The 27883-nt window shown below is 45.8% G+C and overlaps 4 protein-coding genes across 5 annotated transcripts; 3 read left to right on the top strand and 1 right to left on the bottom strand.

The window, feature by feature from the left end:
• The first annotated feature begins 637 nt into the window (after positions 1-637).
• On the top strand, positions 638-2428 carry pet117 (protein PET117 homolog, mitochondrial). The gene is made up of 2 exons (XM_072671178.1): positions 638-823; positions 2282-2428. The coding sequence occupies exons 1-2, from the start codon at positions 728-730 to the stop codon at positions 2426-2428; spliced, it is 243 nt and encodes an 80-aa protein (XP_072527279.1). The 5' UTR covers positions 638-727.
• A 377-nt stretch (positions 2429-2805) lies between these two features.
• kat14 (lysine acetyltransferase 14) lies at positions 2806-8058 on the top strand. The gene is made up of 11 exons (XM_072671177.1): positions 2806-3064; positions 3377-3498; positions 4071-4192; positions 4448-4629; positions 4731-5150; positions 5270-5515; positions 5655-5968; positions 6109-6242; positions 6380-6555; positions 6767-6957; positions 7064-8058. Exons 1-11 carry the CDS (start codon positions 2806-2808, stop codon positions 7235-7237), a joined length of 2340 nt encoding a protein of 779 aa, XP_072527278.1. The 3' UTR covers positions 7238-8058.
• Positions 8059-10861: 2803 nt separating this feature from the next.
• dzank1 (double zinc ribbon and ankyrin repeat domains 1) lies at positions 10862-20635 on the bottom strand. 2 transcript variants are annotated; one of them, XM_072671296.1, is made up of 21 exons: positions 20491-20635; positions 20165-20340; positions 19924-20077; positions 19593-19701; positions 19101-19152; positions 18312-18415; positions 17856-17938; positions 16785-16902; positions 16578-16691; positions 16018-16110; positions 15794-15916; positions 15522-15686; positions 15108-15345; positions 14642-14745; positions 13725-13808; positions 12404-12506; positions 12211-12305; positions 11938-12021; positions 11722-11849; positions 11320-11394; positions 10862-11171 (listed from the first exon to the last, which is right to left on the bottom strand). In XM_072671296.1, the coding sequence occupies exons 2-21, from the start codon at positions 20271-20273 to the stop codon at positions 11000-11002; spliced, it is 2307 nt and encodes a 768-aa protein (XP_072527397.1). In that variant the 5' UTR covers positions 20274-20340; positions 20491-20635; the 3' UTR covers positions 10862-10999. The 2 variants fall into 2 exon arrangements, with proteins under 2 accessions (XP_072527397.1, XP_072527396.1); XM_072671295.1 differs by having other exon boundaries at positions 20165-20635.
• Positions 20636-21369: 734 nt separating this feature from the next.
• On the top strand, positions 21370-27612 carry polr3f (polymerase (RNA) III (DNA directed) polypeptide F). The gene is made up of 9 exons (XM_072671315.1): positions 21370-21545; positions 22414-22531; positions 22873-22940; positions 23027-23094; positions 23841-23953; positions 24250-24393; positions 24528-24635; positions 25591-25782; positions 26951-27612. The coding sequence occupies exons 1-9, from the start codon at positions 21490-21492 to the stop codon at positions 27026-27028; spliced, it is 945 nt and encodes a 314-aa protein (XP_072527416.1). The 5' UTR covers positions 21370-21489; the 3' UTR covers positions 27029-27612.
• Positions 27613-27883: the final 271 nt, after the last annotated feature.

A 27883-nucleotide genomic window follows, 5' to 3' on the forward strand; every position in this document is an offset into this window, starting at 1 on the left:
AGTGTTGATAAAAGAGTAATTTATTTTGCATAGACATTTCACTGCTTTAGACTGATCAGAAAAGGCGGTGTGTTTTTTATTGACATAGAAAAAAAATATAAAGTTGAAAGAGCTTCTGTTTTTAAAAATTAATTAAAGTTAATTAAAAATTAAGAAAACAATAAATGTTCAATTAAATCAAAATGCATTCTTTTAAAAATCGCTGCGTTGCTTTTTTTTAGTTTAAAACCGATTCGTTAATTTTTTAAAAAAATATTTATTTATAAAATTTATTTTTTAATTAAAAAAAGTCTTAAAGAATTGTGTAAAAAAATTAATTAATTTGTTTAGGTAAAATAAATTATTTAAAAAACTTTGGTTTGGTCTCATGAGTTTTGCTTGCTAGTTTTGTGAAGATAAAATATTTAAAAAAGTGGACGAATGTAAATTCAGCCAAATAAACCAAACGTTGCGGTCGGTCGGCTGTTTATTTGGGGCGAGGAGAAAACTGTGGAAACCTTTGTGGGGTTTGTTTGTTTTTTTGACCATTAAAATCTCGGAGGTAATTTCAGGAGGCAGGCTGCCAGGCTGCCCTGCTCTCTCCAGCTCAATAGGGGGCGGAAACGCGGCAGCTCGTCCTCCTCCCCACCGCCGCGAAACTCCCCGAGTGAGCATTTGTCCTGTTAGTAGCGCGGCTAAGCTAGCTAGTCCGCTAACTGCTGCCCCCCTCCAGTAATGTCCTTTAAATATGTCTACAGCTTCTAAAGTGGTCCTCGGGGTATCAGTGGTCCTGACGGTCAGCACGGTTGTGGGAGTCCACGTAAAGCAGAACTGGGACCGGCAGGTAAAGGTTGTAGCTCCGCTAGCCGGTGGCTAACCCCCACACACACAGACTGGTGACCACACGATGCCTGACCCGAGACTCAGTAGCTCAGTGATTAGCTAGAGCACATCCACAGGAGTTAACTATAACACACATAAACTGCAGAGGTAGGTAGATCATATGTTTTGGGGTATAAAAAAAAGGTGGGACTAGCAGTAGTTTGTAGGGTTAGCACCCCACTATAGCCACCGTCCGTGCTATAGCTAGCAGATGAGGGTGGTGGTGTGGACACAGCCAGTGTTCAGCATCTCTGTATGTAGTTTTTCCTCATTTTGTCTGATGTCTTTTCAAAACACACTTGCATTCACTGGTTTCTCACAGTTTATCCCCACATGTGAGTCAAATTCAATGGCTGAGATGTAAACAAAGTCATTCAGTGGTTGAGAGACTGAACTGCTGAGGTTTCTGTACAGCGAAGGCAGTGAAAGTCAGTCTGTCAACAATGCAGATATACAAGGGGTCGATCCGGTGGTTTCCCCCCTCGAACCGATCCGAGTGCCTTAGTGCTGAGTATCGGCAGATACAGATTTATTTTAAATAACAGTTTATGGAACATTGTGACGTTCTGTACTTTACTAGAGCTCAGTGGTAAAAACTAAGGATCGGAACTGGCTAGGGCTTAAAAATAGCCTGGATCTGCCCTGATCCTCGTCCATCAGATTGCGGTAGATCCGTAGGATATAGATGTGTGATTGACTATCAGTGATGAGGATAGAAGGTGAAGAACAACCGGCTCCACTTATCCTAATCGCAAGTGCATCCTTAGGAGACTTCTAGGAGAAGCTGGATGAACCTCATAAGATAAGATAGTCCTTTATTAGTCCCGCAGTGGGGAATTTCCCAGTGTAACAGCAGAAAGGGATAGCAAGACACTCAGTTACAAAAATTTGGATAAATAATTTACACTATATACACACAATATAAATAAGAATTAAAAGAGCAATAACAATACTATTTACAGCAAAAGACTCTTAATTGCACATGGGGGGGATATTGCACATAGTATTCCCTGAACATGAACATGTGTGTGTAGTTAAGTGTGTGTGTATGTGGTCCGCTGGGTGTAAGACAGGAAAACCTGCAGTCGTGTTGACCCCTTGCAGATAAAATTGGACAACCCTGCATGCATCTGTGGGAGACATTCTAGGTAATGTCAAATCTGAAGTTCTACCACTTTGAAATCGCCCCATTTAATGGCAGGTGTACAGCGCACACCCGTTAATAACTACGCCCCAGTCCTAGCAGGCTTTCACTGAAGGTCTAGTTCGTTCTGTTCATGAAGGAACACTACAGCAAATCTATGTAGAAGCCTTATGTAGAAGCCTCTGATGAAGAGTAAAGTGACTAGATGTACAGATACAGGCTGTTCTTTCCAGGCTGTTTACATGTGTGCACTCTGTTTCTTGCTGTGTGTTGCAGAGGCTGCGTGAGGGGGTGCTGCGGGACGTGGAGCGTCTAGAGCGGAAGCGGGAGAACCTGCGAGCGCTCGAGGAGCAGATCCAGCTGACCAAAGAGCTTGTGATTGAACGAGCGCGCCAGGAAGCCGAAGCGGCCAGGGGGTCCTGAAGAGCCCATCTGAGCAGGTAGAGAAATGGCCTGGTTTAGTTGTCTATAACTTGGAGATGCAAATCCGCGCCCCTGACCAGTAGTGCTGGGGCTCAGCCTGAGCCAACATGGTTGATGTTCAGTTATATGTTCATGCGGATCACAAAAAAACCCACAGAAGCGCGAGGAGGAATGGTACACAGACAGAAATAAGGGTTCTTTGAGCGATTGCAATAACAAATGGGCAAATTTAATACAGTAGGCAGTGGAACTTATTTGGGGACCAGGCACCACCCGTCATCATTGGGACGCATAGAACACCGGTGATGAACATTCAGGTTGTTACAGTCACTAATGAGGGGCGTTCTGTTTGCGTTTGCTTTTCTTAGTAGGGGGACATGGACGGTGGGGATCAGAGGGGCCTGTCAGGGCAGGATGAAGATGCCATGTGCACCTCAGCCTCGGAAGGCCTGGAGGAGGGGGAAGTGGAGGGCGAGACCCTCTTGATCGTGGAGTCGGAGGACCAGGCGTCTGTAGATCTTTCCCATGACCAGAGTGGCGATTCTCTGAACAGCGACGTGGGCGAGGACGGAGAGGGCAGCTGGAACGAAGACATGTCCTACTACTGCGACAAGTGTCACAAGTGGATCGCTACTGGTGAGGGGACAGCACAGTGCCCACGCATAAAGGGGATGGCCGGGCGATGGCTGGCGGTTCCCTAGTGGGGAAAAGCCCTTGACCTTTATGTATTAATCAAATATTTTTAAATTATGTATAAGTATAAATATATTATTAATTATTTATTATTAATATAATTTCTGTGGAAAAAGACTTGATGGACATCTTCATTGACCTCTGTATTGACCTTCACATCTCAATAAAGTCCGTCTCTGAAATAAAAAAAAAAGCACATCCGGTCTCAGCTCTTTGTTTTTGCTCTCTTTTCATTCGTCTCTTTTGGTCGTTCAGCCCAGCTCCGAGGAGAGCAGCCCAGCTACCTGAAAGGAGACAACTTCTTCAAATTCATCTGCTCAGACTGCTCCGATGACGGCAAGGAGAGCTTCGAGAGGATGCGGCTCACGTGGCAGCAGGTACACGGCACAGCAGTGGCTCACGTCACAGTTCCTCCAGGCCTCATATGTGGTATTTATTTTTTCATGGCGTAGTCAGAACAAAGATGACACTGTCGAATGCGTTGCATGTATTGCGTAGCCGCTGGAACCAAGCAGTGGCAATATTCAGGGGACCAAGCACTGTGTGACTTTATTGAGCATCATGTGGAGCACAATAATGATATCAGTATTAAATAATTCGTTATTTTAAGAGGTGGAGTCTCAAAATAAGATTTCTGGCCATGACCTAAAATTGTATAGTTGTTGGTCCAGAAATATTAAATTACTTACATAACATCATTCTCAACGTTAGTTATGTATTTTTTTTAGTGTATTGATTTTTAACCTAATGTTTATTATGCTCTTTGAGCTTTCACGGAAGGCTCAATATAAATAAAAAATAGTAAAATCATATGATTGCAGTATTCTAGAGCTTTTATTTGTCTACTGAACTGGTAAATAACTGGTTGCGGGCCTAGTATAAAGTACTGACTGATGAGTGTGCTCTGTTCAGATCAAGATCCTAAAGGCTTTGCTCCCTCTGTATGCAGGTGGTGATGCTGGCCATGTATAACCTGTCTCTGGAGGGTACAGGCCGGCAGGGCTACTTCCGGTGGAAGGAGGACATCTGTGCTTTCATCAGTCGACATTGGACCTTCTTATTGGGCACCAGGTGAGTGAGGCGAACACCCCGACGGGAAGCTGTTTAGAAACTGAAATGAGCTTTGGCATGCGTTTGGTAGTAGCAGCCATTAAAGCCTGAATGTTGTGTGTAGTTGTGGTTGAAAATGTACAACCCTGTTATTTACAACCCTGTTACAATGCTGGTTGGCAGCACTGGTGACGGCTCACGTACCTCGCTGATTCATGGTTGAGCATAGAGCCGTGCATCGACCTGTGCTTTTGCTTTTTGCTTTGCCTTGCTCAGGAAGAAGACGTCCACGTGGTGGAGCACGGTGGCAGGATGTCTGTCTGTGGGCAGCCCAACGTTCTTCCGTTCGGGTGCGCAGGAGTTCGGGGAGCCCGGCTGGTGGAAGCTGGTCCAGAACCGTCCACCGACCCTAAGACCAGACGGAGAGAAGACCTCCACTGCTGCCCTCAAAGCCAAAGGTAAAGCTCTCTACATAAGCTGCTGTGCAGGAAAGATCTTGTGTTAAGACTTGGAAAAGCATGTACCTCTTATTCCCCCCACCCCCCCCACCCCCCTCAAGCCGTGTCCAAGCCATGCCTGGACCCCACCATCACAGTGGAGGGCCTGCGGAAGCGAGGGGGACGTAACCCGGTGGAGAGCGCCATGCAGCTGAAGGAGAAGCGCTCTCGTACACAGGAGGCCAAGGACATCCGACGCGCGCAGAAAGAGGCCGCCGGGTTCTTGGACCGCAGCGCGTCCTCCACGCCTGTCAAACTGGGGAACCGCGGGCGACGTCCAGACCTGCTGCTGGAGAAGGGGGAGGTCATCGACTTTTCCTCGCTGAGTTCGTCAGACAGGACACCGCTTACGTCTCCTTCACCATCCCCCTCGCCTGATTTCTCTGCCCCGGGAACGCCCGCCTCGCACTCGGCCACGCCCAGCCTGTTGTCGGAGGCAGACCTTATTCCTGATGTCATGCCCCCTCAGGCGTTGTTCCACGGTGAGATCCTGACAGGCCCTGCTTGTAGTACTGATGCTATCCTAGTGGTTGCACTAGGGTCATGTGAGGGTGTACAAATATATTTGTCTAAATATGTGTGTTTGTGTTTGTGACTCCAGACGACGAGGAGCTGGACGGCGAGGGCGTGATCGACCCAGGCATCGAGTATATCCCGCCCCCCAGCATGCCGATGGCAGCAGGTGCACTCTTTGTGCGGAAGAAGCAGCAGCGGCCCGCCGAGCTCATCAAGCAGGAGCCGGAGAGTGAGGACGAGGAGAGAGGTCGTGGCGCAGAGGGAGAGGAAGGCCAGGATGAAGGCCTACGGACCCGAGCCCCTGCCGGCGGCGAGCGGAGGAAAGAGAAGGGTAGGGTTCAGAAGCTGCATTCATTTTTCATTTGAATAGATTTTATTTGTTATCTAAAATGACCAAGATCTGTTAGATCATCGCTGGAAGAAGCTGTGGAAGGAGGCTAAAAATTATTTCTTTTTTTTTTTATGGACAGCCCTAGAGAAGGCAGAGACCGGACCCCGCTACGCCCTCCTTGGCCTGTATGAGGAGCGCATGCTGCTGCGGAGGCTGGAGTCCTGCCCTCAAGCGCTGGCCGTCACCCCGCAGGCCAAGCGGCTGCGACGCAAGCTCTTGGTGCGGCAAGCCAAGCGTGAGCGAGGGCTCCCCCTGCTGGACGCTGACCAGGCTGTCAGCGCTGCCCTCAGCCTGGTTGGGGGCGTCTACAGTGCGCAGGCCGGCGTGATCACCCGTGAGGCTGGCAAGTACAGAACCACTAGCCAGGACTTGCGTATACTCGACCGCTTCCAGGTAACACCACACACACACACACACGTCAGTCAGGAATTGACTGGAGGACTGAAGATTGCTCTCCTCGTTCCTGCATTGGTCTGTGTTAGAGATATCTTCACATTTTTATGACTCAATGGTTTTTTTGTTTTTCTTTACAGGTCACAGCGTCCAACAGGAAGGGCTTCTACCAGTCCAGTGTCTCCTTCTGGCACAGACTTATGGGCTCCGATGCCTGCATAGACCAAGGAATCAAGAGCCCTTACACGTCCAGAACTCTCAAACCTTATATAAGGTACATACAGAGTGCATGTGCCCTCTCTTTAAGCACTGAACGACTTTGGGCCGCTTGTGGCCGGAACCAGCGGTCCTAAAGACCATGGAGAGTGCTGGCTCTTCCAGCTAAAGTGGCTTCTTGATGTGTGTCCTCAGGAGAGACTATGAGACCAAGCCGCTGAAGATGAACTTGCTGGCTGAGATCCGTGCGTACCCTCACAGGAACGACTCGTCGTGGGTCCCGGAGCCCGACGCGCCCATAGACTACTGCTACGTGCGGCCCAACCACATCCCCTCCGTCAACTCCATGTGCCACGACATGTTCTGGCCTGGTGAGCCCCTCTTGCCAATGGTACTCTGTATTATATGTATTATCAAGATAATGATCAAACTAATGATCGACAATCGGGGCTAAAAAATCGTGCAATGAAAGGTATTCCGAACAAAAGAAGCAATCTCCTGAGTACTTAAATGTAATGTTTGGAAGTTTTTGGGTCACATTTTCACCCAAAGTCTTTGTTTGCACTTCCTTTGTGTTTGAAGGCGTGGACCTGTCCGAGTGCCTGCAGTACCCCGACTTCAGTGTGGTGGTGCTGTACAAGAAAGTTATAATCGGCTTTGGCTTCATGGTGCCTGACGTGAAGTACAACGAGGCTTACATCTCATTTCTCCTGGTGCACCCAGAGTGGAGGAGGGCCGGCATCGCCACTTTCATGATCTACCATCTCATTCAGGTGAGCCATGTCAAGCATGGTGGAGGTAGTGTCGTGGCTTGGGCTCGCATGGCTGTTTCTGCAGTGGACTTCCTTCACTCACTCACTCTCTCTCTTTCACTTCCAGACCTGCATGGGAAAGGACGTGACTCTGCACGTGTCGGCCAGTAATCCAGCCATGCTGCTCTATCAGAAGTTCGGCTTTAAGACGGAAGAGTACATCCTGGACTTCTACGACAAATATTACCCAGTGGACAGCAAAGAGTGTCGCCATGCCTTCTTCCTGCGACTACGCCGCTGAGCTGCCTGTCACGATTGATTGGATGGCTGACCATGGACTTGACTTTATTCCAGACCTGGGACAGGACAGAAGAAGACCAAATAAGGAACGACACATCTGTCAGTGCTGAACGTCCATTCATTTCCGTCTTGATGCAGTGCAGTCCGGCAGTCCGTCAGCACTGGACAGCAGCAGCACTGTGTGTTTGCAGCACTCCAGGCTTTCAAGCAAACTGTGGACCAGACTAAAACGCAACCGGGAGATTCACTGTGATGTTCAGAGCAAACAGCGTCACATTTAAGACGTTGGCTGATTCACAAATTAAGGCTGCGCTCTCCGTTGTTTCTTAATTGTGACTCACTCACTTATGTTTTCACACATATTTGGTCACACAGGCCAGTCTTGATGAGCGAACACTAACTCAGACAGCTTGATTGGCCGTCGCTGAGGGTACAGGGGAAAGTACTGCTGCGATGTAGAGAAGGTATCGGGCACCATTACCAGTCAGGTTTAGCCACTGAGGATGAGGTTCAAAGAGCAAAATGTCAAGTCCCAGGATGTTTGCATTCGTATAGAAGTGTGTTCTGCTGTGTGTGTGTGTGATCCACCCAGTAGATCCAGTTGTGATCACACATTTACATATACTCATCATGGATACGGATGTCATGGTAGTGTCTGTCATGGTTGTAATGACTTCTTTGAACTGTTCTTTTCTTTAGGCTGAATGAGTTTCAACATAGACAAAAGTATTGGGACACCTGCTGATTTTTTTGGGGGTTTTTTTCCCCTCTCTCTCTACTGTCCAGGGAAGAGGGCTGTCTATTTGATTTTGGTGGTTTGATTCTTTGGGGGGTGGGGGTGGGGGTGGGGGTTCTGAAATAAACACACGGTCAGGATTTTATATATAAAATATATGGTCAAGTTGCACCTTGGCAGAATTTGGGTTGGATGTTTGCCCACTCTTTTTAGAAGAATGGTTTCCTGGCACAGACCCAATATTTAAGCACAGTCCATGTATTTTTTTTTTATAGGTGGCTACCAGCACCATGCTTAACAGTTGGTACCATGTTTACTCCTCCAAACCACCATGTCTCAGTTCTTTATGACCAAACAACCTAATCTTTGTCTCATCTGACCATAAAACCTCCTCCGGAAGACTTGTTCTTTTGTCCATGTGGTTCACCTGCCAACTTCAGTCGAGGTGTCGATCGATTGGAGGTGTCAAGCTGATTTTGACAGCAGCCCAACCTCTTAAGTCCACGATGATGTAAAACTGGCTTGACTGTCATCAGTGACAGTGTTGGTGTTCCAGCATCTTCTGGTTCATTACATAGAAGACAGACAGTCCTGTGTCTTTGACTTTCTTGGATTGCTCCTGACCATCCAAACCAGTTTCCTCTCCACTGAAGGGTGTCCGTTTGGGTCTTGATTCACTCCTGGGCAAAGCGGCTGTTTAGAAATGGCTCTAAATGACTCATTGGGCGTTCCCCCATCGTACCATGTGTTGGTCAATTCAATGAGTGCTATCAAACAAACCCTTTCCATGTGGCCTTGGCTGTGGCAGGTTTATAGACATTTGGGACTTTCAGCACTGAATTACTAATCTGCAGTGGGTGTATGTATAGTTTAAAACATGTCTATAGATTTATGACCATGTGTTGATTTCAGAATCCCCTCAAATTTGAAAAACTGTGACCTAAATTCTTGTTTTTCCTTAGTAGGAATGCATGTTGTCCCTCATTCTGCTCCAGAAAATGAACAGTTCCCTGGGAAATCACTGAAAGCCAAACACCGCCATGACATCCATGTCCATGTTGAGTGTGTATAAACTTCGACCACAGTTGTAGATGACTGCACTTTTTTTAAAACCAGATGTTTGGGTGTTGTTGTGGAGACCCAGCATTCACTTGGGTCTTGGTTTCTGTAAGTGTTTTGAGTACCATTGAGTTTTGAGTCACAGTCCGATTGCCAGTGGCTAGGCAATGTTCTCCTACAAAGCTGAAGAGCGTGGTTAGCAAAAGAGGTTCATGATAGAGACTGCTGTCTTATAGGATCAGCACTGATTACATGTGACTGATCTTGACCTTTGAATTGAGGACCATTATATATATATTTTTTATTATTTCTTGATGAATTTTTCCATTTCCATTCTCCCAAGTTTCGTACTGCCAATTAACCCAGCCGATCGTAGCTTCCCTCAGTACTAGCAATGCTCCCGGCACTAGGAAGGCAAGGGATTAACGCATGTACATGACCGTCGCCGGGCAGCGTGGAGGAAGGGGCCATGTCCCCACCTCAACAGACAACCGTGTCGGCCAACATCACTTAAAGCGTGATCTACCCACCTAGAGAAAGCATTGTGCTATTGTGCTCTCTCTGACTCCAGCTGCTGATGGCAAAGCGACAAAGCTCGACATTCAAACCCGCGACCCCTGGGCTGCATCAGACTGCAGAGCCTCTGTTAAATGTACGGAAGTCTGGATCAGGGTGGCTCACCAGACTTGGCACTATGGCTGCGAGTTCAAATCCCTGGACATGATGCTTCGCCATCAGCAGCCGGAGCTGGAGAGAGCACAATTGTCCATACTCTCTCTTCCTTTATCACTCCCATTGTGATGCTAGCTGGCATCCTCCGAGCGCATTGGGCTAAATGGTGAAAAGAGGCGGCGGCATGTACTTGTCCTCACCCTCCTAGCATTGGAAGCATTGCAAGTGATGGGAGGAGTCAATGTGAGTGAGTGAGTGGGTGGGTTAATAGACTCAGAAATGGGAGAAAATTGAGTTTAAAAAAAAAAGGATGTAAGTTTCTGTGTTTGGAGCTTTGTGTTGTTTTAAGAAAGTCATTCTAGCAGGGCTCCTCTTTTTTCCAAAAGAATAAATAAATAGAAAAAAACCCAATAAATTTTGTGTATGTATAATAAGAATAAATCTACTCCGCATCATTCCAGGTCAAACAAATGTAAACAATCTATCAGAGAAACTTGTTTTACTCAAGTAACTGAAAAACCGTGAGTGACCGGTCCAACTGAGCCGTACGTCCAGCAATTTGAATCCAATTTGGAACCACATACAAATATGGTTGGAATTCAATTGGAAGAATTTGGATTTCATGCGTTTTTTCGATGTTTAGATTGTTACAAACAGCTACGTTAAATAAAATTTAGGAAAATCTAATAAATACATTAATTAATTAATTAATTAATTTTAAAAAATAATAAAAGGCTTGATAAGATAATCCTTTATTAGTCCCGCAGTAGGGAAATTCTCAAGCAAATGGTTGAGAACCTTTTTTAGTTTGTTTAAGTATGTATTGGCCTCCTTTACTAATGTCTTCCTAAAAAAAAACGTTTGCATGGGTTGCAGTACTGTACCCTGGTAGAAAAATTGGTTATCACACCATGTAAATTTGCTTACTGGGGGGGATTGGAGGATTGGAGGGAGGGAGGTTGCAACCAAACAGAGAAACCCACCGATTTCCTACTATTTTAGTGTTTTAAAAAACGAACAGTGAATTGATTTAAAGCTGAATATTACCAGCAGATCAATCCAAAATGAAAAATATTTCCAGGAAATAACTGGAAACAGAATAGTTCTAAAATGACACATACAGCTTTCTTGTTTATTTTGAAAAAGGAGACATCTTCCATCTACTTTCATTACAAAATGAATTCTGTATTTAATTTTGAACATTCCTTTAAGGGTCAGTGTATAATAGTAATCATCATCATAATCATAAAAAGTAAGATCCAATCAGGAGCCAGCATCTGGCTTTGCGAACACAACCTAGGAGAACGTGTCCAGTCCGGAGGTGCTCCTGCTATTGAGAAGCACTCGGGTCATGCCCCGCCCACTGGGAGCGGTCAGCAGAGCCATCATTGAACGGCAGCCCGTTGATTCTGCCACGTCGTACGGCGTCTGACCGCGGGCGTTCACCTTCCTCAAACTGGCATTGCATCTGTAAGCGAGACAAATCAGCACACCACCACTGGATGCAGTCTATCGGCCGAAGCGCGTTTCACACACTAGCTGTCCAAATGTTTGTGGACACCCCTTCTAATGCATGCATTGCTGACACAGATGTGCAAGTGTACACCCAAACTCACCCAAGCAGGACTTCAGCACTCCGGAGGCCTTCATCCCCTAGAGCTGCAGCTTCATGCAGGGCTGTGTTGTTCACCCTGCAAAACATTCATTCCTGCTTGTAACCAGATCCAAACATCTGCTGAGTGCACATAGCAAAGTGTCGGCTAGTGGGGTATAAAGCCCCCCAGCACTGAGGAGCTCTTTGGAGTGATTGAGCTCCAGCCAGTACTTTTGGGATCAGTATGTGACCTTGAATCCAATAAAAGCCTAGTATACATCCTTTCCAGATGAAAAGCTGTGTGAGCAAGTGTCTACAAACTTTTGCACAATGACAATTAGTCAATTAGTCCTGGAATAGCATAGGCTAGCATGTTCCTTGCTAAACGTAACCTCTGCAGGATCGGGTTAGTTGTGACACTCACGGTCCAGATTGCTGGTCGATGTCTGCATCTTTCTGCACCAGCACAGGGATGGTGTCATGATGCCCGTTTATCACCGCGGCAACCAGAGCGGGGCGACCATCGCTGCCCAGACACGATGGGTCAGCGCCCTGGATAGAGAGACAGTAATGGATTTGAATTCTCTAGAATCTGCACACATATATATATATATATATATTAAAGCAGTCATTTTCTTGCCTCGTCCAATAGCTGCTGCACTTCTGAGATTCGGCCATGCCCCTCTGGCCCCACCTCCTTCAGCAGCAGGCTGTTTTTCGAGTCCTGTCAACCACATTAACTACATTACAGCAGTCACAATAACCAACATGGCAAAAAATACAGTCTTAATGGCTGCACTTGTTTTTGTACATTTCCGGGACTTACCGGAGGAAGAACTAGGCTTAGCCGAGAGTAAGCCGTCCTTGCACTGTACAAAAACAAATACGTGTGGATTGTGTGAAGAATACTGACCGCAGAGGCCACAGGTCGCTCTCTTATGGCCGATGTGCGGCTCTTTCTCCGGTTCTTGGTGCTTGTCCCAGACACTACTGTCCCATTCTCACTCGCTGCCAGTTCACACACACACACACACACACCATTAAGATCTGAGCATAGTTTCCGATATGTGTGTGTGTATGATGAGTTTGTGTGTATATTCATGTACCTAGGCTGGTCAAGCTGGTCGCTAGGGTTTCTCGACCCTCTGTAACAGCACTGAGGTTGTGTATCTCGGACAAAGATCCATTCAGCTGCCCTGTTGGAAACGACTACACACAGAGTACCTCTGTTAGAACATTGGTGGTACTGATCCATAATGGAGGTGTTCTGTGGTCAGGGCTACTTTTCATTTGCTTCCTGTCCTAGGTGAAATGGTACGACCGTGAAGCGCACCGCTAACATAATATAGCTATGCTAATCATGCATTCAGACAGAGCAGCAGAAACGGCTTCATCTGGTCTTTTAAAGACTGTGAAATGTCCTGCTGTCCACCTTCTGCCTTACTTTAGAACTTAAATAATGCTAGCATTGCTAAGCACTAACATTGCAAGTCCAATGTGCTAGCCACAACTAATGCCGTGTTCCATCTGAACTGGGACGTCGGATTTCCCAGAATTTCATTTAAACTGGAACGCCCCCCAAAGGCGTGAGAGCCTCCCCAACCCAGAGTTCAAAATCCAAGATGGCCACAGTCTTCCATCTACTTTCAGTTTGTTAGCATTTGTGTAATATTTGTGTCTCATTCAATTAGTCAGTCATACACACAGGGCTGTCCAACGTCTAGCTGTGGACGTGTTTCTTGATGTTTGGATACGCAAAATACTGTATAATGCATTGCTATTGACCGGTATTGCTAATGATGCTAATGATGCTAACGATGCTAACCTAGAACATAAGAAGTGGGACATGTTTTGGTTAGACTCGCCATTAAACAGCAGAAAAGGATCGTCAAACCAGTTGTGGTAAACTCTGAAGTCCTTGGCTAGCTTGTTCGAATTTAGCTGGAACACAGCCAACTGGGCTACAATACTCTACACTAAATTTCGCCCAAGTACTCTTGGAAGAGGAGGGTCTTCAGGCTGGGTTTGAGGACAGCGAGCCGTTCGGACACCCAGGGGAAGTTCGTTCCACCACTTCGGTGCAGGACAGTAACAAGTCTGGACGCTCGTCCTCCGTGGATCTTAAAGGATGGCGGGTCGAGCCGAGCCGTACTTATAGCTGGAAGGGCTCTTGGTGCAGATCGGCTTTTGACCATCGCCATCAGGTACAAAGGGGCTGGCTGGTCCAGTCTTGGCTTTGTAGGCCAGCGTCAGGGATTTGAATGCGATGTGGGCAGCAGCTACAGGAAGGGGCTAGTGTGTTAGCTGTGGGCTGACATATTAGCTTGCAACACTGGCCCTGTGTACATTTAGCCACCGAATCCTCCGAAATGCTCCGCAGTGCTTACTGAACATACACAGCTGCAGTGAATGGCTCTGGTTCCTTACCATGGATCTCGGAGGAGCAGCAGAGATGAAATTAACACGTAGGCTGACTTCATAACTGTCCTCTTCAATAACCGCAGAAACCAGCTGGAGAGCACAACAACAGAGGATACACTCTCATAAAGCTCCTAACAAATCTCTCATTTTTAATCCAATTAAAATCAAAGTCATTCAGAGTGGTTTGGTGTGAAATGCTTTGTTCACAGTGGAGGTGATGGGAGGCAGACATCTGAAGAGCATCCTGGTCGTCCCCCACGGAAAGCTAATACGCTCTAAATCCACTGATGTCTGATGCCAAAATAGTACTGATGCATGAAATTGGCTAGATCATCTGGCGTCTGCAGTTTTGTACAGGTCCCCATTTCACATCAAACCACTCTGATCTGCACCGATCCGTATGAATGTATCCCTTTAAGATTAGCATGTAGAGACAGACGGTATGGACAAAAATATTGGGACACACCTCTTAATCCTAAGAATTCAGGTGTATGTCAGTCACTCCCATCGTATAAAATGGAGCCTCTAGCCATGCAGTCTGCCTTCACAAACAGGGATGTCCCAATCAGGCTATCATATCCTGGTCTATTAGATATGGGACACCCCTATTTCCACACATTAGTGAAAGAGTGGGAGGTTCTGCTGCTGTTAGAGCTTAGAGCAAAGAGGGACCAACTCCATATTAAAGATGCCTGCTCCTATAAGGGTTATGTGCAAATGTCCCAATACTTTTGTCCAAATCGTGTATTTCTGATTCTGACTTCTGGAACCTAAAAAGCTACACAACACTAAAACCAGTCAGTTCCTGTGAGCCAAGGCGTATAATACTACCTAGCTAAGCCAAACTAGCAAGCTAGATTCCTGGACAACCCAGTGTCTCCATAAGGTCTTACAGGGACATAAGTTGACATAAGTTGTCTCACCCTGCCCATCCTCGGCTCTCCTATCAGGGCTCTGAACTCACTGTTGTTCTGCGTGTAGCTGCGCAGGTGAGCGCAGATATGATCCAGCTGCTTCCTCCAGTACCCTGCAACCACACACACACACACACACACACAGTAATCAAAAGCTATTGGACAGATTCAGGCCCACATTCTTCACATAAAGGCCCATGTGTTAAAGTTGCTCCCACTCCTCTATGCAGAGATCTTTCAGCTATGTGATGTCTCAGCTCCAGTTTTTAAGACAGATGGTCTCTATTTTTTTTCCTCGCGTGCTCTCTAATACAATAAAGAAGTGATGGAGGAGTCTACGATGAAGAGCTGGCGAGGTGTTTACTGTTTTTGTTTACAGTAAACATCTAAGATCCCCCAGAATCCTCTCTGACCACGTTCTGATCATCGGCAGCTGGTTCTAATTCTACACATTCGCAGTAGTAGGAAATGTCACCTCGTCCAGGGCTAATGGAAGTCAGCAGAGGTTTCCTGTCACTCATCTTCTCCTGCCTGCTAAGCTCCTCCTCCCTCTTCTGACTCCGCCTCTGCAGCTCAGCGGTGGAGGGGTAGAAGAGCCCAGCGGTCTGAGTCTGTGCATCCGCACACACTGCCGCGCTCACCGCTGGCACATCTGCCGCAGATGAGGACGCACAGGCGGAGACAGGCTGCCAGGTTGCACTTCCAGATGAAGTCTATGGTGTGAGGGAGAAAGGACGAGGTTCTTCAATTTACAGGCATGGTTCTAGATAGTACCAACAAGGGTTCTTGCAGTGACTTGCAATGATAGTGATCGAACTCTTTCGGATGCTGTATAATGCCCACCACTGTGGCTATTATGTCATTCATTTTTTAAAGTCCGGTAAGCCACCTGTTTAGACTCCACTGCGCCCTCCTGTGAGCCCAGCTGTGTGGTGCGGGTGGGCAGTCGGGGTGGACCCTCCAGAAACACACCACAGCTTCCACAGTAGTTAGAGTAAGGGTGACTGCTTGCTCCGCATTGAGAACAGGTCAGAGTACTAATCGCATGGCCAGGCTGGGACACACACATAAACACACACACACACACACACACATTGATATACACAGTCATTGTTTCATACATATTCTAATGGAAGTGGATTCATATTGCGTTTTACTGACCTTGGCTCCGCACCAGTCACAGAATCGGGCGTCCGAGTGGTTCACTCTCTTGCATTTAGAGCAGGACACCATCTTCCCCTCAGTGCAGGGTAGAGGAGGGGCGCGCTGACCACTCAGTACAGGCTAGAAAACAGCATGGTGGAATAAACAAGGCTTTCTGAAGCTTTGAATCAAATGAATCAATTGCTTCGGAACACGATTCACCGTAAAAATGAAGCTCTTACGCAGTCAGCCTGAGGTAGCTTGGTCTCGCAGGTCACGCAGTAAGTGACGTGGGCGGGGTTTCCTGTTCCACATGACTGACAGATCAGTTTGTCCTATAGGGGAAGAGTTGAAACATCACTATAATGCCAATGCCACCTTTTATTATCAAAGCAATGGCCATGTTATTCTGAAAGTTTGTGGACCCCCCTCCTCACTTATGCGTTTGCCGCTGAATGCAATCAAATTCTCACCGCAATGCTCCTCCAAAATCTAAAATCTAATGCTTCCCTGAGTAGTAGAGACAGTTACTCCAAGAAAAGCAGGATCAACTCTCAAAAACAACAAATAAGCAGGTGTCCCAATACTTTTGTCCATACAGTGTACCTTATTGCTCCACTATGTACCCATAACATCAAGAGTGGCTCGGTGGTCAGAAACTGATCACTGATGGAGGACTAGAAGACTGCTAACACAAATGGAGCTTCAACAGATGGTGTCTTCAACTGTACACCATCCAGGTGGCGCTACAAGGTTTGGGTTTCTGATAAAGTGGCCGGGGAGTGTGTGCAGTCATGTGCACCTGCAGTCTCAGGCTGGCCTGCGGTTGAAGCTGTGGAGCCAGCGGTGCCTCACACACCACACATGAGGACGTGTTTGCTGGGATCATGCTCTTACACTGCACACACAGGATCATCTGGAATCACACACACAAACACACACATATCATTAGGGACCATTCACCTACTCTGTAGGGAACCTACATGATATCTACATAGGCTGCATTTACCTGTCCACCCTCAGTGGGAGGCAGTCTCTGTCCCGGGATAGGGGGTACCGGGGCCCCACAGTGCAGGCAGAACCGTGCAAAGGGGTCCGAGGGGCGATGGCTTAAACACTTAGTGCACCTGCAGACCGAAAGAATCAAACTCAGCATCGGATTTGTCACCATTCAAATGTTTGGGACCATTTGTCGTAAATATAATTATATATGTTATAAATAATAATAAAATGTACAGTGTAATAATAGTACAGTAACTTGCTAAAACTGCCCCGGTCAACTGTAAGTGCTATTATTGTGGGTTCTGGAGCTGTGGAAACTGGTTCTCTGGAGAGATGATCATGCTTCGCTATCTGGAACTGGATGTCCAACAAGCTCAAACAGCTGTGAGGGTGAGGTGTCCACATACTTTTGTCCACAAAGTGCATGTTGCCGTAAAACCTTTTGAGTGGGAACTCTCAAATAACTATTTATTTAGAAGACTGTGCATCCAGCACTTGGGAAGAGAAAATATTCATGCGCAATAAATGGACAAAAGTATTGGGACACCTGCTTGTTCATCGTATCTAATCAAGGGTATTAAAAAGAGTTTACCCTGCTTCTTTTGGAGTAATTGTCTCTACTGTCCAGGATAGGCTATTCTATTTGGAGGGGCATTGCTCTGAGGATTTGATTGCATTCGTTGATTGAGTGTTAGTGAGGTCCGAATGTTGGCTGATCACCACTCCACCTCATCCCCAACTCCCCAGCTCCTTTTAAAAGTATTGGATGGAGCTCCACCATCCATCATTCCAGAGAACACAGTTCTTCCACTGCTCTACAGCTCCTCAATGTTTGGGGGCTTTATACCCCTCTACTAGCCCACGGCATTAGTAGGCAGCATGGTGCCAATAGGTCCAGGTTTGTTTATCTGCTTCAGAGTGTCCTATTTTATTGGCAGTGCTTCTCTATGGGTGCTACACAAGCTGTGTGTATGTGTGCATTTGCACATCTGTGTCAGCAATGGGTGCATCTTAAAGTAGCTGAATGCGTTCATTAGAAGGGTGTCCACAAACATATGGACACCCCTTATTCTCTCACCTTAGGAAATCAGTCTCTCGCTGAATGCGGGACATTTGAGTGCTGGTCAAATTTTTGAAAACGCTGTCCACAGCAGCTGCACTCTGAAAAGGACACAATTGATAAAGGTCATACCGTACTGTCTTGTGTGTGATTGCCAATAATATCCTTTATATAATGATAATATTTAATAAAATAAATATGTATTATTATTATTATTATTATAAGCATTTTTAAAAATAAGCATATTATAAGCATTTGGTACTGCTATTATGATATATTATATAGCACTGCTGGCTGGGTGGGTACATGGCTCCCTCTCTCCCTGTGATCAGTACCCCAGAGCTCTAACCACTGAGCCACCGATAAGCGAAACATCATAAAAATATAATAATAAAGAAATATATATAAATAACTAAATATAATAATAAAACAATAAATATTGTTCAATTAAACTGCCACAGCAGAAGCTCTTACCTGTGTGTGTTTGGTGAGAAGGGCTCCGGGTGCTGTGTGTAGCCGCTGGGAAAGAAAGCGAGGGCCTTTTCGAGCACGCCGGGATCCACTTGAAGGAGGAATATCTAACACACACACACACACACACAAAAAAAAAATAAATAAAATTTAAAATATATATATATATATATAATATATATATATAATTATTATATTAACATAATTACATGCTATAATTTTACTGTTGCTTAATTTATTTATTTAAGATCAGATAAGATAATCCTTTATTAGGGATAGCAAGAAAATAGATACAAAAAATAGATTTAAAACATTGCAATATATATACATAATATAAATAATTAAAACTAAAAATAAGATATAAAATATACAAATATTTGCAATATAATTTTTTTAATTGTATAAAATATTAGTATTATATTAGTAAAGTATTTAACCAGGGTAGGGTTTTAAAGTAGCAATTAATCTTATCATATATATATCATTTATATTACATTATATTTATAATATAATATTATATTGAATTATATTATAAATTGAAAAGTATAAAGGCTATCCATTTAGCTAGCTAAGATCTAATCAGCTACTGTGTGCGTTTACGACTTTACTGCTGTAACTGTTGCTGGTCCATCCGGCCAGCGCTAAATCTAAAGCTGCTCTGTTGGGAGTATCATTAGCTAGCTTACTTAGCTAGCTAATATAATCTAGCATTCAAATTAAGCTAACGTTTTTAGCATAGGTAGCTAATCAAGCTAGATTTCAATTTTACTTTTTTTTTAGTAGGACACGTACCTAAATGTTTCCCAGAGGCATCTCCAGCACCATTCAGAAAGGCGGTGTGATCCTGGTAAACATGAAATATGACATAAATAATAATAAAAAAAATCAAATTCATCAAAAATCAGCAGTCGCTGGGCTGTTGATATGTGGTCACTAGGGTACAACTACAGTGTTACTGTCAGGTTTCTGCTATAGCTAATATATACCAGGTTGCTGGGTGGTCACTTTAGTGTTGGTAGATGGTTGCTATGGTACCCTAGGTGGTTACTATGCTGTTGCTAGGTGGTTGCTCTGTGGCTTCGCAATACGCAGCCATAACATTAACTTACAGCCACAATACTCTTAGACTAAAATGCTAGCTGCATTGCTAATTGGTGGGGCATCAGCTGACGGTACCGGTTAGCTACATTAGCATCGTAGCTCCAGTGCAAAAAAATAAAGGAGCCGAATGTCTGACACCACCTTCAAGGGCTTTTATTTGATAGCAAAGGTTTAAAAAACAACCTGCAGGGTGGAGATATCTTGCTGGTCCTGCTCCGACTCGTCCTGTAGCTCGGAGGGAACCTGCTCCACCACAAAGACCTTGGTTACGACGGCACTCTGTCGGCCATCACTGCACCAAGAGAGAGGGACCTGTCCGTCAGTTTGTTGCTAAAACAGTGGATTTGAGAGGAAAGTGATATATACAGACATGGTGGAGGTCAAGTCGAGGTCCGACAGACCAGGAAAGCTGGTGGTACACTGTTCTACTGTGCAGCAACACCCAACCTTTCCTCACCACCAATCAACACCAAGCAACACCTAAACAAGCCTGGTGCATTTTCGAAACCACTACCTGGTGACCGCCACTGCTCTCACAGACACTTTCCCACTTGGTAGGTGGATGGGTCCAGTGTAGGTCATGGTGCTGCTGTCCCCAAACCCAGGCCTTCTCACCACCTCAGGTTTCCCGCCGTCCAACGTGTAGAAGATGCTCACGTCAGGGGTGTCTGAAATGAGACAAGCCCTTCATCACACAACACACAGCTATGGAGCAGCGCGGGAAAAAACACAGACACTCACCTGAACCCACTCACCTGATTTGATCTCCACGGGCGTGCTGGTGTCTATCTCATGCTTAGCTTTACCAGGGAGGGGCACACGGATAGGGATGATGAAAGGGGCCACAATGGAGCCGGCAGTCATGGTCAGAGGTCAAAGGTGTCCAGGGCTTTTTAAGCTTTTTGGATTTCACAGCTCAAACCCTGCAGACCTGGAGGTCAAACCCAGCAGATATGAAAGAGGAGAGAGTAGGAGGTGTTAAAGAGCCCAGCTGGGGTTTTTAGTGCGTAACATCGAGCACAACACTGATGCAAACCCTGGAGGAAAACAGGAGAAGCAATCTGCACGATTAAGAACTGACCACAGCGGCCACTCCTCGATGATCTGCTCGGTATTTGGGATGCGCGCTCTCCTCTACGTCTTGCATGTGCATCGTTTCCAGCGACGCCGCAATGATCAACTCGACCGTGGAGCAACGCGCGCTGCTATTGGTCAATCGCGTAGCCCTTAGCAACCGTCGGAGCCGATGCAAACGGTCACAAGTTTATTATGATTTATTTTTTCTAAGCACTCAATAATTACTATAATAATGACCATTCAATAATTACTGGACGTAAACAAACAAAAATATTAAATTAATTAAAATAATTTATTCTAATACATTCTTCTCAAACTTTCATTGGAAATAATAAACAGATGCGGCTGCCATTCTGGACACCACATTACATAAAAAAATTAATAACAATAATTAATTAACAAAATTGTGCAACGCCAATTCTATTTATTTTTGCTTTGGCAGAATCTCAAATTGACATGCTCCCTACATAGGGCACTCTGTCAAGCACCCAAATAGGGCTTCTTTATATGTCGAAGAGAAAGACATGTACATTCATTCATAATCTACACGACTCCTCGTTTAGCACTGAATACAATTCCAATTAATAAAAGCCTTGGTTTCACGACGTATAACGTGCACTATGTAGGGAGTAGGGAGCTATTTGAGACGTAGCCTTAGGCAGGCGTTATCGCCTCTCCGTAACTCGAAGCATTCGGTTTGTTTTATAGCGCGTCTTCGGTTGAAATTAAGATGACATGAAAATAAGAATGTTTTATTGTTATAATTTTAAATAATAATAATAAATATAAAAAAGGAAATACAAAACAGTCCTAAACAGCGTAGTCGTACGGATATTTTAAACAGGCCATCTGTGAGCCACCGAAAGCCTTCAGGAACGGGCTCTTGTGGAGGAGAAGGACCTCGCCGACATGCTGCTGTGTTGACAGGAACGTTTGGGAGAGTTTAACTGAATGATCTTCCTCCGTATCGCGACTCCACGATCCTCTCAGTCCGACAGGGGCAATGACGGACGTTAAAGTGAAGAAGGAGTCCACAGATCCGGTGGACATCGAAAACAGGTGAGGTCGGGAGGAGGACAGACAGACAGCAGGCCGGCCACTCTGTAGTCCAGCAGTACAACGTTTAGAGTCGCGTTGCAGCTCATTTAGACGTAGATCTGACCTCTTAGTCTAAGTTAACTTTATATAAAGCCATCTGAATGTCATTAAAAGCACAATGTACGTCAGAGAGAGAGAGAGAGAGAGAGAGAGAGAGAGAGAGAGAGGCTTAATTTAAAGGGGAAGTGCACAGTATTTGCATAATATTTATTTGGTGGTTTGATGAATTTCTTGCTTAAACAGTTAGATAAAATTGAATAACAGCTTCCTATTATTTAATCTGGGCTTTGTTTAGGGGCAGAATGAGTTACAATGTACATAAAAAAAGAAAATAAATAATAATAATAATCTGGTGTGTATTTTTAGTTGGTTTCTAAAATCAGCACGGTCACAATTAATCATACAGGGTCAAAAAATAATAATAAAACACACCCACTTTCATTACTAGTCAGTGGTGCTGAAAGTTCCAACTTGCCAATGCCTCTTAATTTCCTGTTAGTGATCATGATTGACTGCAGCTGGTAGCTTCTCTGTGCCCACATGAAAAGGGTTGGTTTGACGGCACTCGTTGGATCGACCAACACATAGTATGCAGTTGGGAAAGTCCAAGGAGCTCAGGGCAGCACCCAACTGTTAAGCATGGTGGTGGTAGTGTTGCTAAGTAAGAACACAATAAACATTTCATTTTGGTTTATTTTCCAGGAATTAAGAAAGCTGTTTCGATTTTACTGCTCTGGGCTTCTTAGCTTAGCCCCTGATTGACGTGAGCGGACACCTGATGTAACGCACATACGCGGAAAAGTTTATTCATTTGAATATCTGTGTTCAGGATCAAGGAGCTCTGTCAGCAGTTCCCGCATGGCATCACCGATCAGGTCATCCAGAATGACATGCCTCATGTGGAGCCCCAGCAGCGGGCCATGGCCATCAACCGACTGCTGTCTGTGGTAAGTGCTCGCCATCTGAGAAGCTACGGTCAGGCCTAGTGATGGAGAATTCAGCCACAAGAGCGTTAGTGAGGTCAGGATGTTGGATGATCAGCACCCCACCTCATCATCCACAACTCCCCAACTCATCCCAGATGTGTTGGATGGAACACAGTGGAGCTTCAGTGGTTCTTCCTAGTGACCAGAACAGAATCCAATAGAACATTTTTTGAATGTTATGAAAGTCAGGGTATCTCAGCATTTGCCCGAAATATTGTGTGTACTGTAAACTACACTGTCCTAGTTTGCATGAGACATCATGGCTCATGTAAGTCATGTCCTGCTCTTATGTCCTTATGCAGGGCCAGCTGGATCTTCTCAGAAACAGCAATGGCTTGTTGTACAGGATGAAGGATGTCCAGTCAACAAGGTAAGAGTCGTTCACTTATTGATTATAGAGTAGTTTTGCTTGTTAGGCTTTTACAACATGGTCATTTTTTTTTTTTGTACTTTCAGTAAAATGAAGGGCTCCGACAACCAAGAGAAGCTAGTCTACCAGATCATTGAGGACGCTGGGAATAAAGGTGACTTGCTATTTCCTTTTCCTGTTGTGTTTATTGGGATGGCAGACTGGCTTAAGCTAAAAACAAGTGGCTGACTTGGACACTGACCCTCATGCTGCTTCGCCATCATCTGCCAGAGCCAGAGTGAGCACAATTGGATTTGCTCCCTCTGAGTGGGTAGATGGCGGCATCATTCCTGTTGCAATGCTGGCCAGCACAGGCGTCTGTTGGCATGTATCTGAGCTGGGGATCCGGTGCTTTTCTCTAAGAACATTGGCTGCCTAGGGATGCTTACCCTCCTAGTGTCTGGAGCATTGCAAGTGGTAGGGGCACGGTCATTCTTGGTGATTTCTGTGGGGGTTTCTGGAATCAACACTGGGTTCAAATTGTTCATTCAGGGTACAAAATATCTGTACACTCACTTAGGTTAATAATTCAGTGGTGCTGAATGTTCCTGGAAAGCTTTCTTTGGGTCAGCCTTGGGTGCCCAATACCACTGTCCCCGGGTAGTGGTCTGTCCAACCTCGGGCTGCTGTTGGTAGGTTCTTACCACTGTTGACTGGAAGCCTTGCTGATTCAGAGATGCTGGCTGTTCCCTTACTGTGAAATATGTCCCAGACCCTGACAGGTGCTGCTGTGTTATGAGATAATCAGGAATTTTTAATGTCATAATGTTTTGGCTCATCTGTGTATGTTCGATAACTAGCATGAGCTTTACAGAGAGAGGTCTTGTCTTTGATTCATTGTTACCTGTACTTTTTTTACAGGCATTTGGAGCAGGGATATCCGATATAAGAGCAACCTCCCTCTGACTGAAATCAACAAAATCCTGAAGAACCTCGAGAGCAAGAAGCTCATCAAAGCTGTGAAGTCTGTCGCAGTGAGTTGAGAAACCGAATTCCTTTAACTCCATAGTCCTAGCTTTACTATTCAATTATTAATCCTAATCCAGAGTCTAATGTAAAGTATTTGGGAGCTGTTTGGTTTAGCGTATCTTGTGGCGTCCCACAGGGTTTTATTTTGGGGCCTATGAAGCTTATGTTAATGATGACAGTATTGTAGTGATACCAGTGATTTAAGGGTGAATCTAAAGGGTTTAAGCAGCGTTTTGAAGTAAATAAACATGTTAGGTCCACTGTTTTGTATGCCATATTGACCACAGGCTCTTGTGTGCAGGCCTCAAAGAAGAAGGTCTACATGCTGTATAACCTGCAGCCGGACCGCTCGGTCACAGGGGGAGCATGGTACAGTGATCAGGACTTTGAGTCAGAGTTTGTGGAGGTTCTCAACCAGCAGTGCTTTAAGTTCCTACAAAGCAAGGTGAGCCTATTCGTTCTACCTGTTCATCTCCAGTGACTTGGAGGTTAGCGCATAGCTGTTCAGTGTGGCTTGAAATGGAGTGCATGCCCAAGATGGAAAGCCGTAATCCGATTGCATCCATTTGTGTGTTCCAGGCGGAGGCAGCGAGGGACAGTAAGCAGAGTCCCATGGTGCAGAGGAACAGCTCCTTCGCCACGTCGCACGAAGTGTGGAAATACATCTGCGAGCTGGGCATCAGCAAGGCTAGTCTCAGTCTGCTTTGCACTTTACACTGTAGGATTACACAGGATTTGGACATTTGCCTTTAAAGCTGGCTTCAGGACAAGGTTGATTCACCATGGAGAAGCTTCCAATAATTTAAGCTTTTAAATAGCCAATTACCCAACCCACTCGTGAGTGCTCTTCCCCCTATCACACGTAATGCTCCCAACCCTGGAAGGGTGAGGACTGGCACATGCCTCCTTCGACACATTCACCACCAGCCACTGCCATTGATGCAGCGTCACTGGGCTACCAACGCAATCTGAGGAAAGCACAGTGTACCCAACTCTGATGCATCAGCTAGCAGACGCCCTTGTCGACCAGCATGAGAGTAAGAGAGCGAGCAAGGCTAGTTGTGCTCTCCTGGGCTCCGGCTGTTGATGGCAGGCAGCGTTATTGAACGTCTAAACAAGCCCTGATGCCTTCTGGTCTCAAGATCGTCCCCAATGTCATCCCTTTCAGTGCCAAATGTCTCAAGATCGTCCCCCAATGTCATCCCTCTCAGACCCAAATTCCTTTAACTCCATACTCCTAGCTTTATTATTTAATTATTTATCCTAATCCAATCCTAGTCCAATGTAAAGCATCAGAGTGAGAGAGCGAGAAAGGCTAGCATGGCTAGTTGTGCTCTCCTGGGCTCCGGCTGCTGATGGCAGGTAGCGTTATTGAACGTCTAAACAAGCCCTGATGTCTTCTGGAAACGTCCTGTAGAACACCTCTCCAACTGTTAAGCATAAGGGTGGATTGATCATGCTTTAAGGTTGTGTTGCAGCCAGTGGCACGAGGGACATTTTACTGATTGAGGGAAGTCTAACCCTGTTTAGGAATATTGCTAAAAGTTGTTAGACATTTGCTAGACATTTTTCTAGCAATTAGGACAATTTGAGCTGTGGTCTGTTGTGGAGATGATTGAGGCAGTTGGGATCCTGTGTACAGGTGGATCTCTCTATGGAGGACATTGAGACCATCCTGAACACGCTGATCTACGATGGGAAGGTGGAGATGACCATCATTGCAGCCAAAGAGGGAACAGTGGGGTGTGTGGACGGTCAGATGAAGCTCTACAGAGGAGTGAACCCCATCATCCAGCCCACAGGCTTGGTCAAAACACCCTGTGGACTGTGTCCGGTAAGTACGATCATTACCCCAGCAGCCAGTATGTCCTCCCCAGTGCCCTCCCCAATGCCACACCCAGTGGCATATGCACCAGTGCCATTGCCAAATATCCCCAGTGCCAGCCCAAAAATCATCCCGTGCCACATTTTCCAATATAATAGGATCATGCCCGGTGCCAAATGTCCCAAGATCATCCCCAATGTCATCCCTCTCAGTGCCAAATGTCCCAAGATCGTCCCCAGTGCCAAAGGTCTCAAGATCGTCCCCAATATCATACCCAGTGCAAAATGTCTCAAGATTGTCCCCAAGATAATCCCTCTCAGTGCCAGATGTCCTAATATCATCCCCAGTGCCAGATGTCCTAATATCATCCCCAGTGCCAGATGTCCTAATATCATCCCCAGTGCCAGATGTCTCAAGATCGTCCCCAATATCATCCCCAGTGCCAGATGTCTCAAGATCGTCCCCAATATCATCCCCAGTGCCAAATGTCTCAAGAGCGTCCCCAAGATCATCCCCAGTGCCAAATGTCTCAAGAGCGTCCCCAAGATCATCCCTCTCAGTGCCAGATGTCCTAATATCATCCCCAGTGCCAGATGTCTCAAGATCGTCCCCAATGTCATCCCCAGTGCCAGATGTCTCAAGATCGTCCCCAATGTCATCCCCAGTGCCAGATGTCTCAAGATCGTCCCCAATGTCATCCCCAGTGCCAGATGTCTCAAGATCGTCCCCAATGTCATCCCCAGTGCCAGATGTCTCAAGATTGTCCCCAATGTCATCCCCAGTGCCAGATGTCTCAAGATCGTCCCCAATATCATCCCCAGTGCCAAATGTCTCAAGAGCGTCCCCAAGATCATCCCCAGTGCCAAATGTCTCAAGAGCGTCCCCAAGATCATCCCTCTCAGTGCCAGATGTCCTAATATCATCCCCAGTGCCAGATGTCTCAAGATCGTCCCCAATGTCATCCCCAGTGCCAGATGTCTCAAGATCGTCCCCAATATCATCCCCAGTGCCAGATGTCTCAAGATCGTCCCCAATATCATCCCCAGTGCCAAATGTCTCAAGATTGTCCCAAACCCCCCCCCCCCCCCCCAGTCCCAGATCATTACAGTTAGTCAGAACTTGATGGTAAAAATGTAAAGACTCTATCCCTGACCCCTTTCCTCTGTCCCTCCCCCAGGTGTTTGACGACTGCCATGAAGGCGGAGAGATCTCGCCCTCAACCTGCGTGTACATGGCCGAGTGGCTGGACTTCTGACCTGCAGCGGTGGACTATTTTTTGTTGTTGTTTTTGTTTATTTGAGGGTTTTTTTTCTCTGTGGAGAAAGTGCCATGTATGTTTTGCAGCAATTTGATGCAACATAAGATGTTTTTATTTATGCTGGACAGCAATCGCTGTGATCTGGAACTGAAATAACAGCAGTGCTCTGGGGCGCTAGATGTCCTCATCCCTGTGATGAACCTTCCTGTCATATCTAGGCGGTGTTTTCCTCTCAGAATCACGTAGCAGGAGAATCCTGGCCAGAGCATTACAGATTACAGAGGGTTCATTTCTTTGTCGACTTCAGTGGGTGGGCAGTGTTTAGCAAAAGCTGTTGGTGCCTTCCCTCCAAACTCCAGCTCTGTGCCACACAATGCTCATAACTCTAGATTCCATACATGATCTTTTTTGTTTTTATGATTACTCTTTTGTTCTTGACCTTCAAGTCACTCATAAGATTCAGAATAAGCTCCAGAAAGTTCAATTTTGTTTTGGAAAGAAAACTGAGACCATTGAAACAGAGTTAAATCAGAGGTTTGGAATTCTTGGTGGTGTGAATAAAGACTGGAATGGGACTGCGACGTTGGGAAGTTTTTTGCTGAGTGGTTTTGTGCTTTCTTCACAGCTAAATGCCCCAGTTCCATCCTAGATATCCTCCCCAGTGCCACCCAGTGCCAAATGTCCCAGTATCATCCCAGATACCACCCCCAGTGCCAAATGTCCCAAGATCGTCCTAAGATCATCCCCAGTCCCAAATGTCCCAAGATCACCCTAATATTATCCCCAGTGCCAAATTTCTCAAGATCATCCCCAGTGCCAAATGTCCTAAGATCGTCTTGGGATCATCCCCAG

Source organism: Salminus brasiliensis, chromosome 25 (assembly GCF_030463535.1).
Source record: "Salminus brasiliensis chromosome 25, fSalBra1.hap2, whole genome shotgun sequence".
NCBI lineage: Eukaryota > Metazoa > Chordata > Actinopteri > Characiformes > Bryconidae > Salminus > Salminus brasiliensis.

Excerpts from the sequence above, each read along its gene's own strand:
- dzank1 (XM_072671296.1), bottom strand. The coding sequence starts at position 20,273 with ATGACTGCCGGCTCCATTGTGGCCCCTTTCATCATCCCTATCCGTGTG. Across the intron at positions 17,939-18,311 it reads TTCTCACCAAACACACACAG|AGTGCAGCTGCTGTGGACAG; the intron begins GTAAGAGCTTCT and ends TGTCCTTTTCAG. Across the intron at positions 11,850-11,937 it reads TGCAGCAGCTATTGGACGAG|GGCGCTGACCCATCGTGTCT; the intron begins GCAAGAAAATGA and ends CTCTCTATCCAG.
- kat14 (XM_072671177.1), top strand. The coding sequence starts at position 2,806 with ATGGACGGTGGGGATCAGAGGGGCCTGTCAGGGCAGGATGAAGATGCC. Across the intron at positions 4,193-4,447 it reads ACCTTCTTATTGGGCACCAG|GAAGAAGACGTCCACGTGGT; the intron begins GTGAGTGAGGCG and ends TGCCTTGCTCAG. Across the intron at positions 6,556-6,766 it reads CCACGACATGTTCTGGCCTG|GCGTGGACCTGTCCGAGTGC; the intron begins GTGAGCCCCTCT and ends TTGTGTTTGAAG.
- polr3f (XM_072671315.1), top strand. The coding sequence starts at position 21,490 with ATGACGGACGTTAAAGTGAAGAAGGAGTCCACAGATCCGGTGGACATC. Across the intron at positions 23,095-23,840 it reads TGAGGACGCTGGGAATAAAG|GCATTTGGAGCAGGGATATC; the intron begins GTGACTTGCTAT and ends CTTTTTTTACAG. Across the intron at positions 25,783-26,950 it reads CACCCTGTGGACTGTGTCCG|GTGTTTGACGACTGCCATGA; the intron begins GTAAGTACGATC and ends TCCCTCCCCCAG.
- pet117 (XM_072671178.1), top strand. The coding sequence starts at position 728 with ATGTCTACAGCTTCTAAAGTGGTCCTCGGGGTATCAGTGGTCCTGACG. Across the intron at positions 824-2,281 it reads AGCAGAACTGGGACCGGCAG|AGGCTGCGTGAGGGGGTGCT; the intron begins GTAAAGGTTGTA and ends TGTGTGTTGCAG.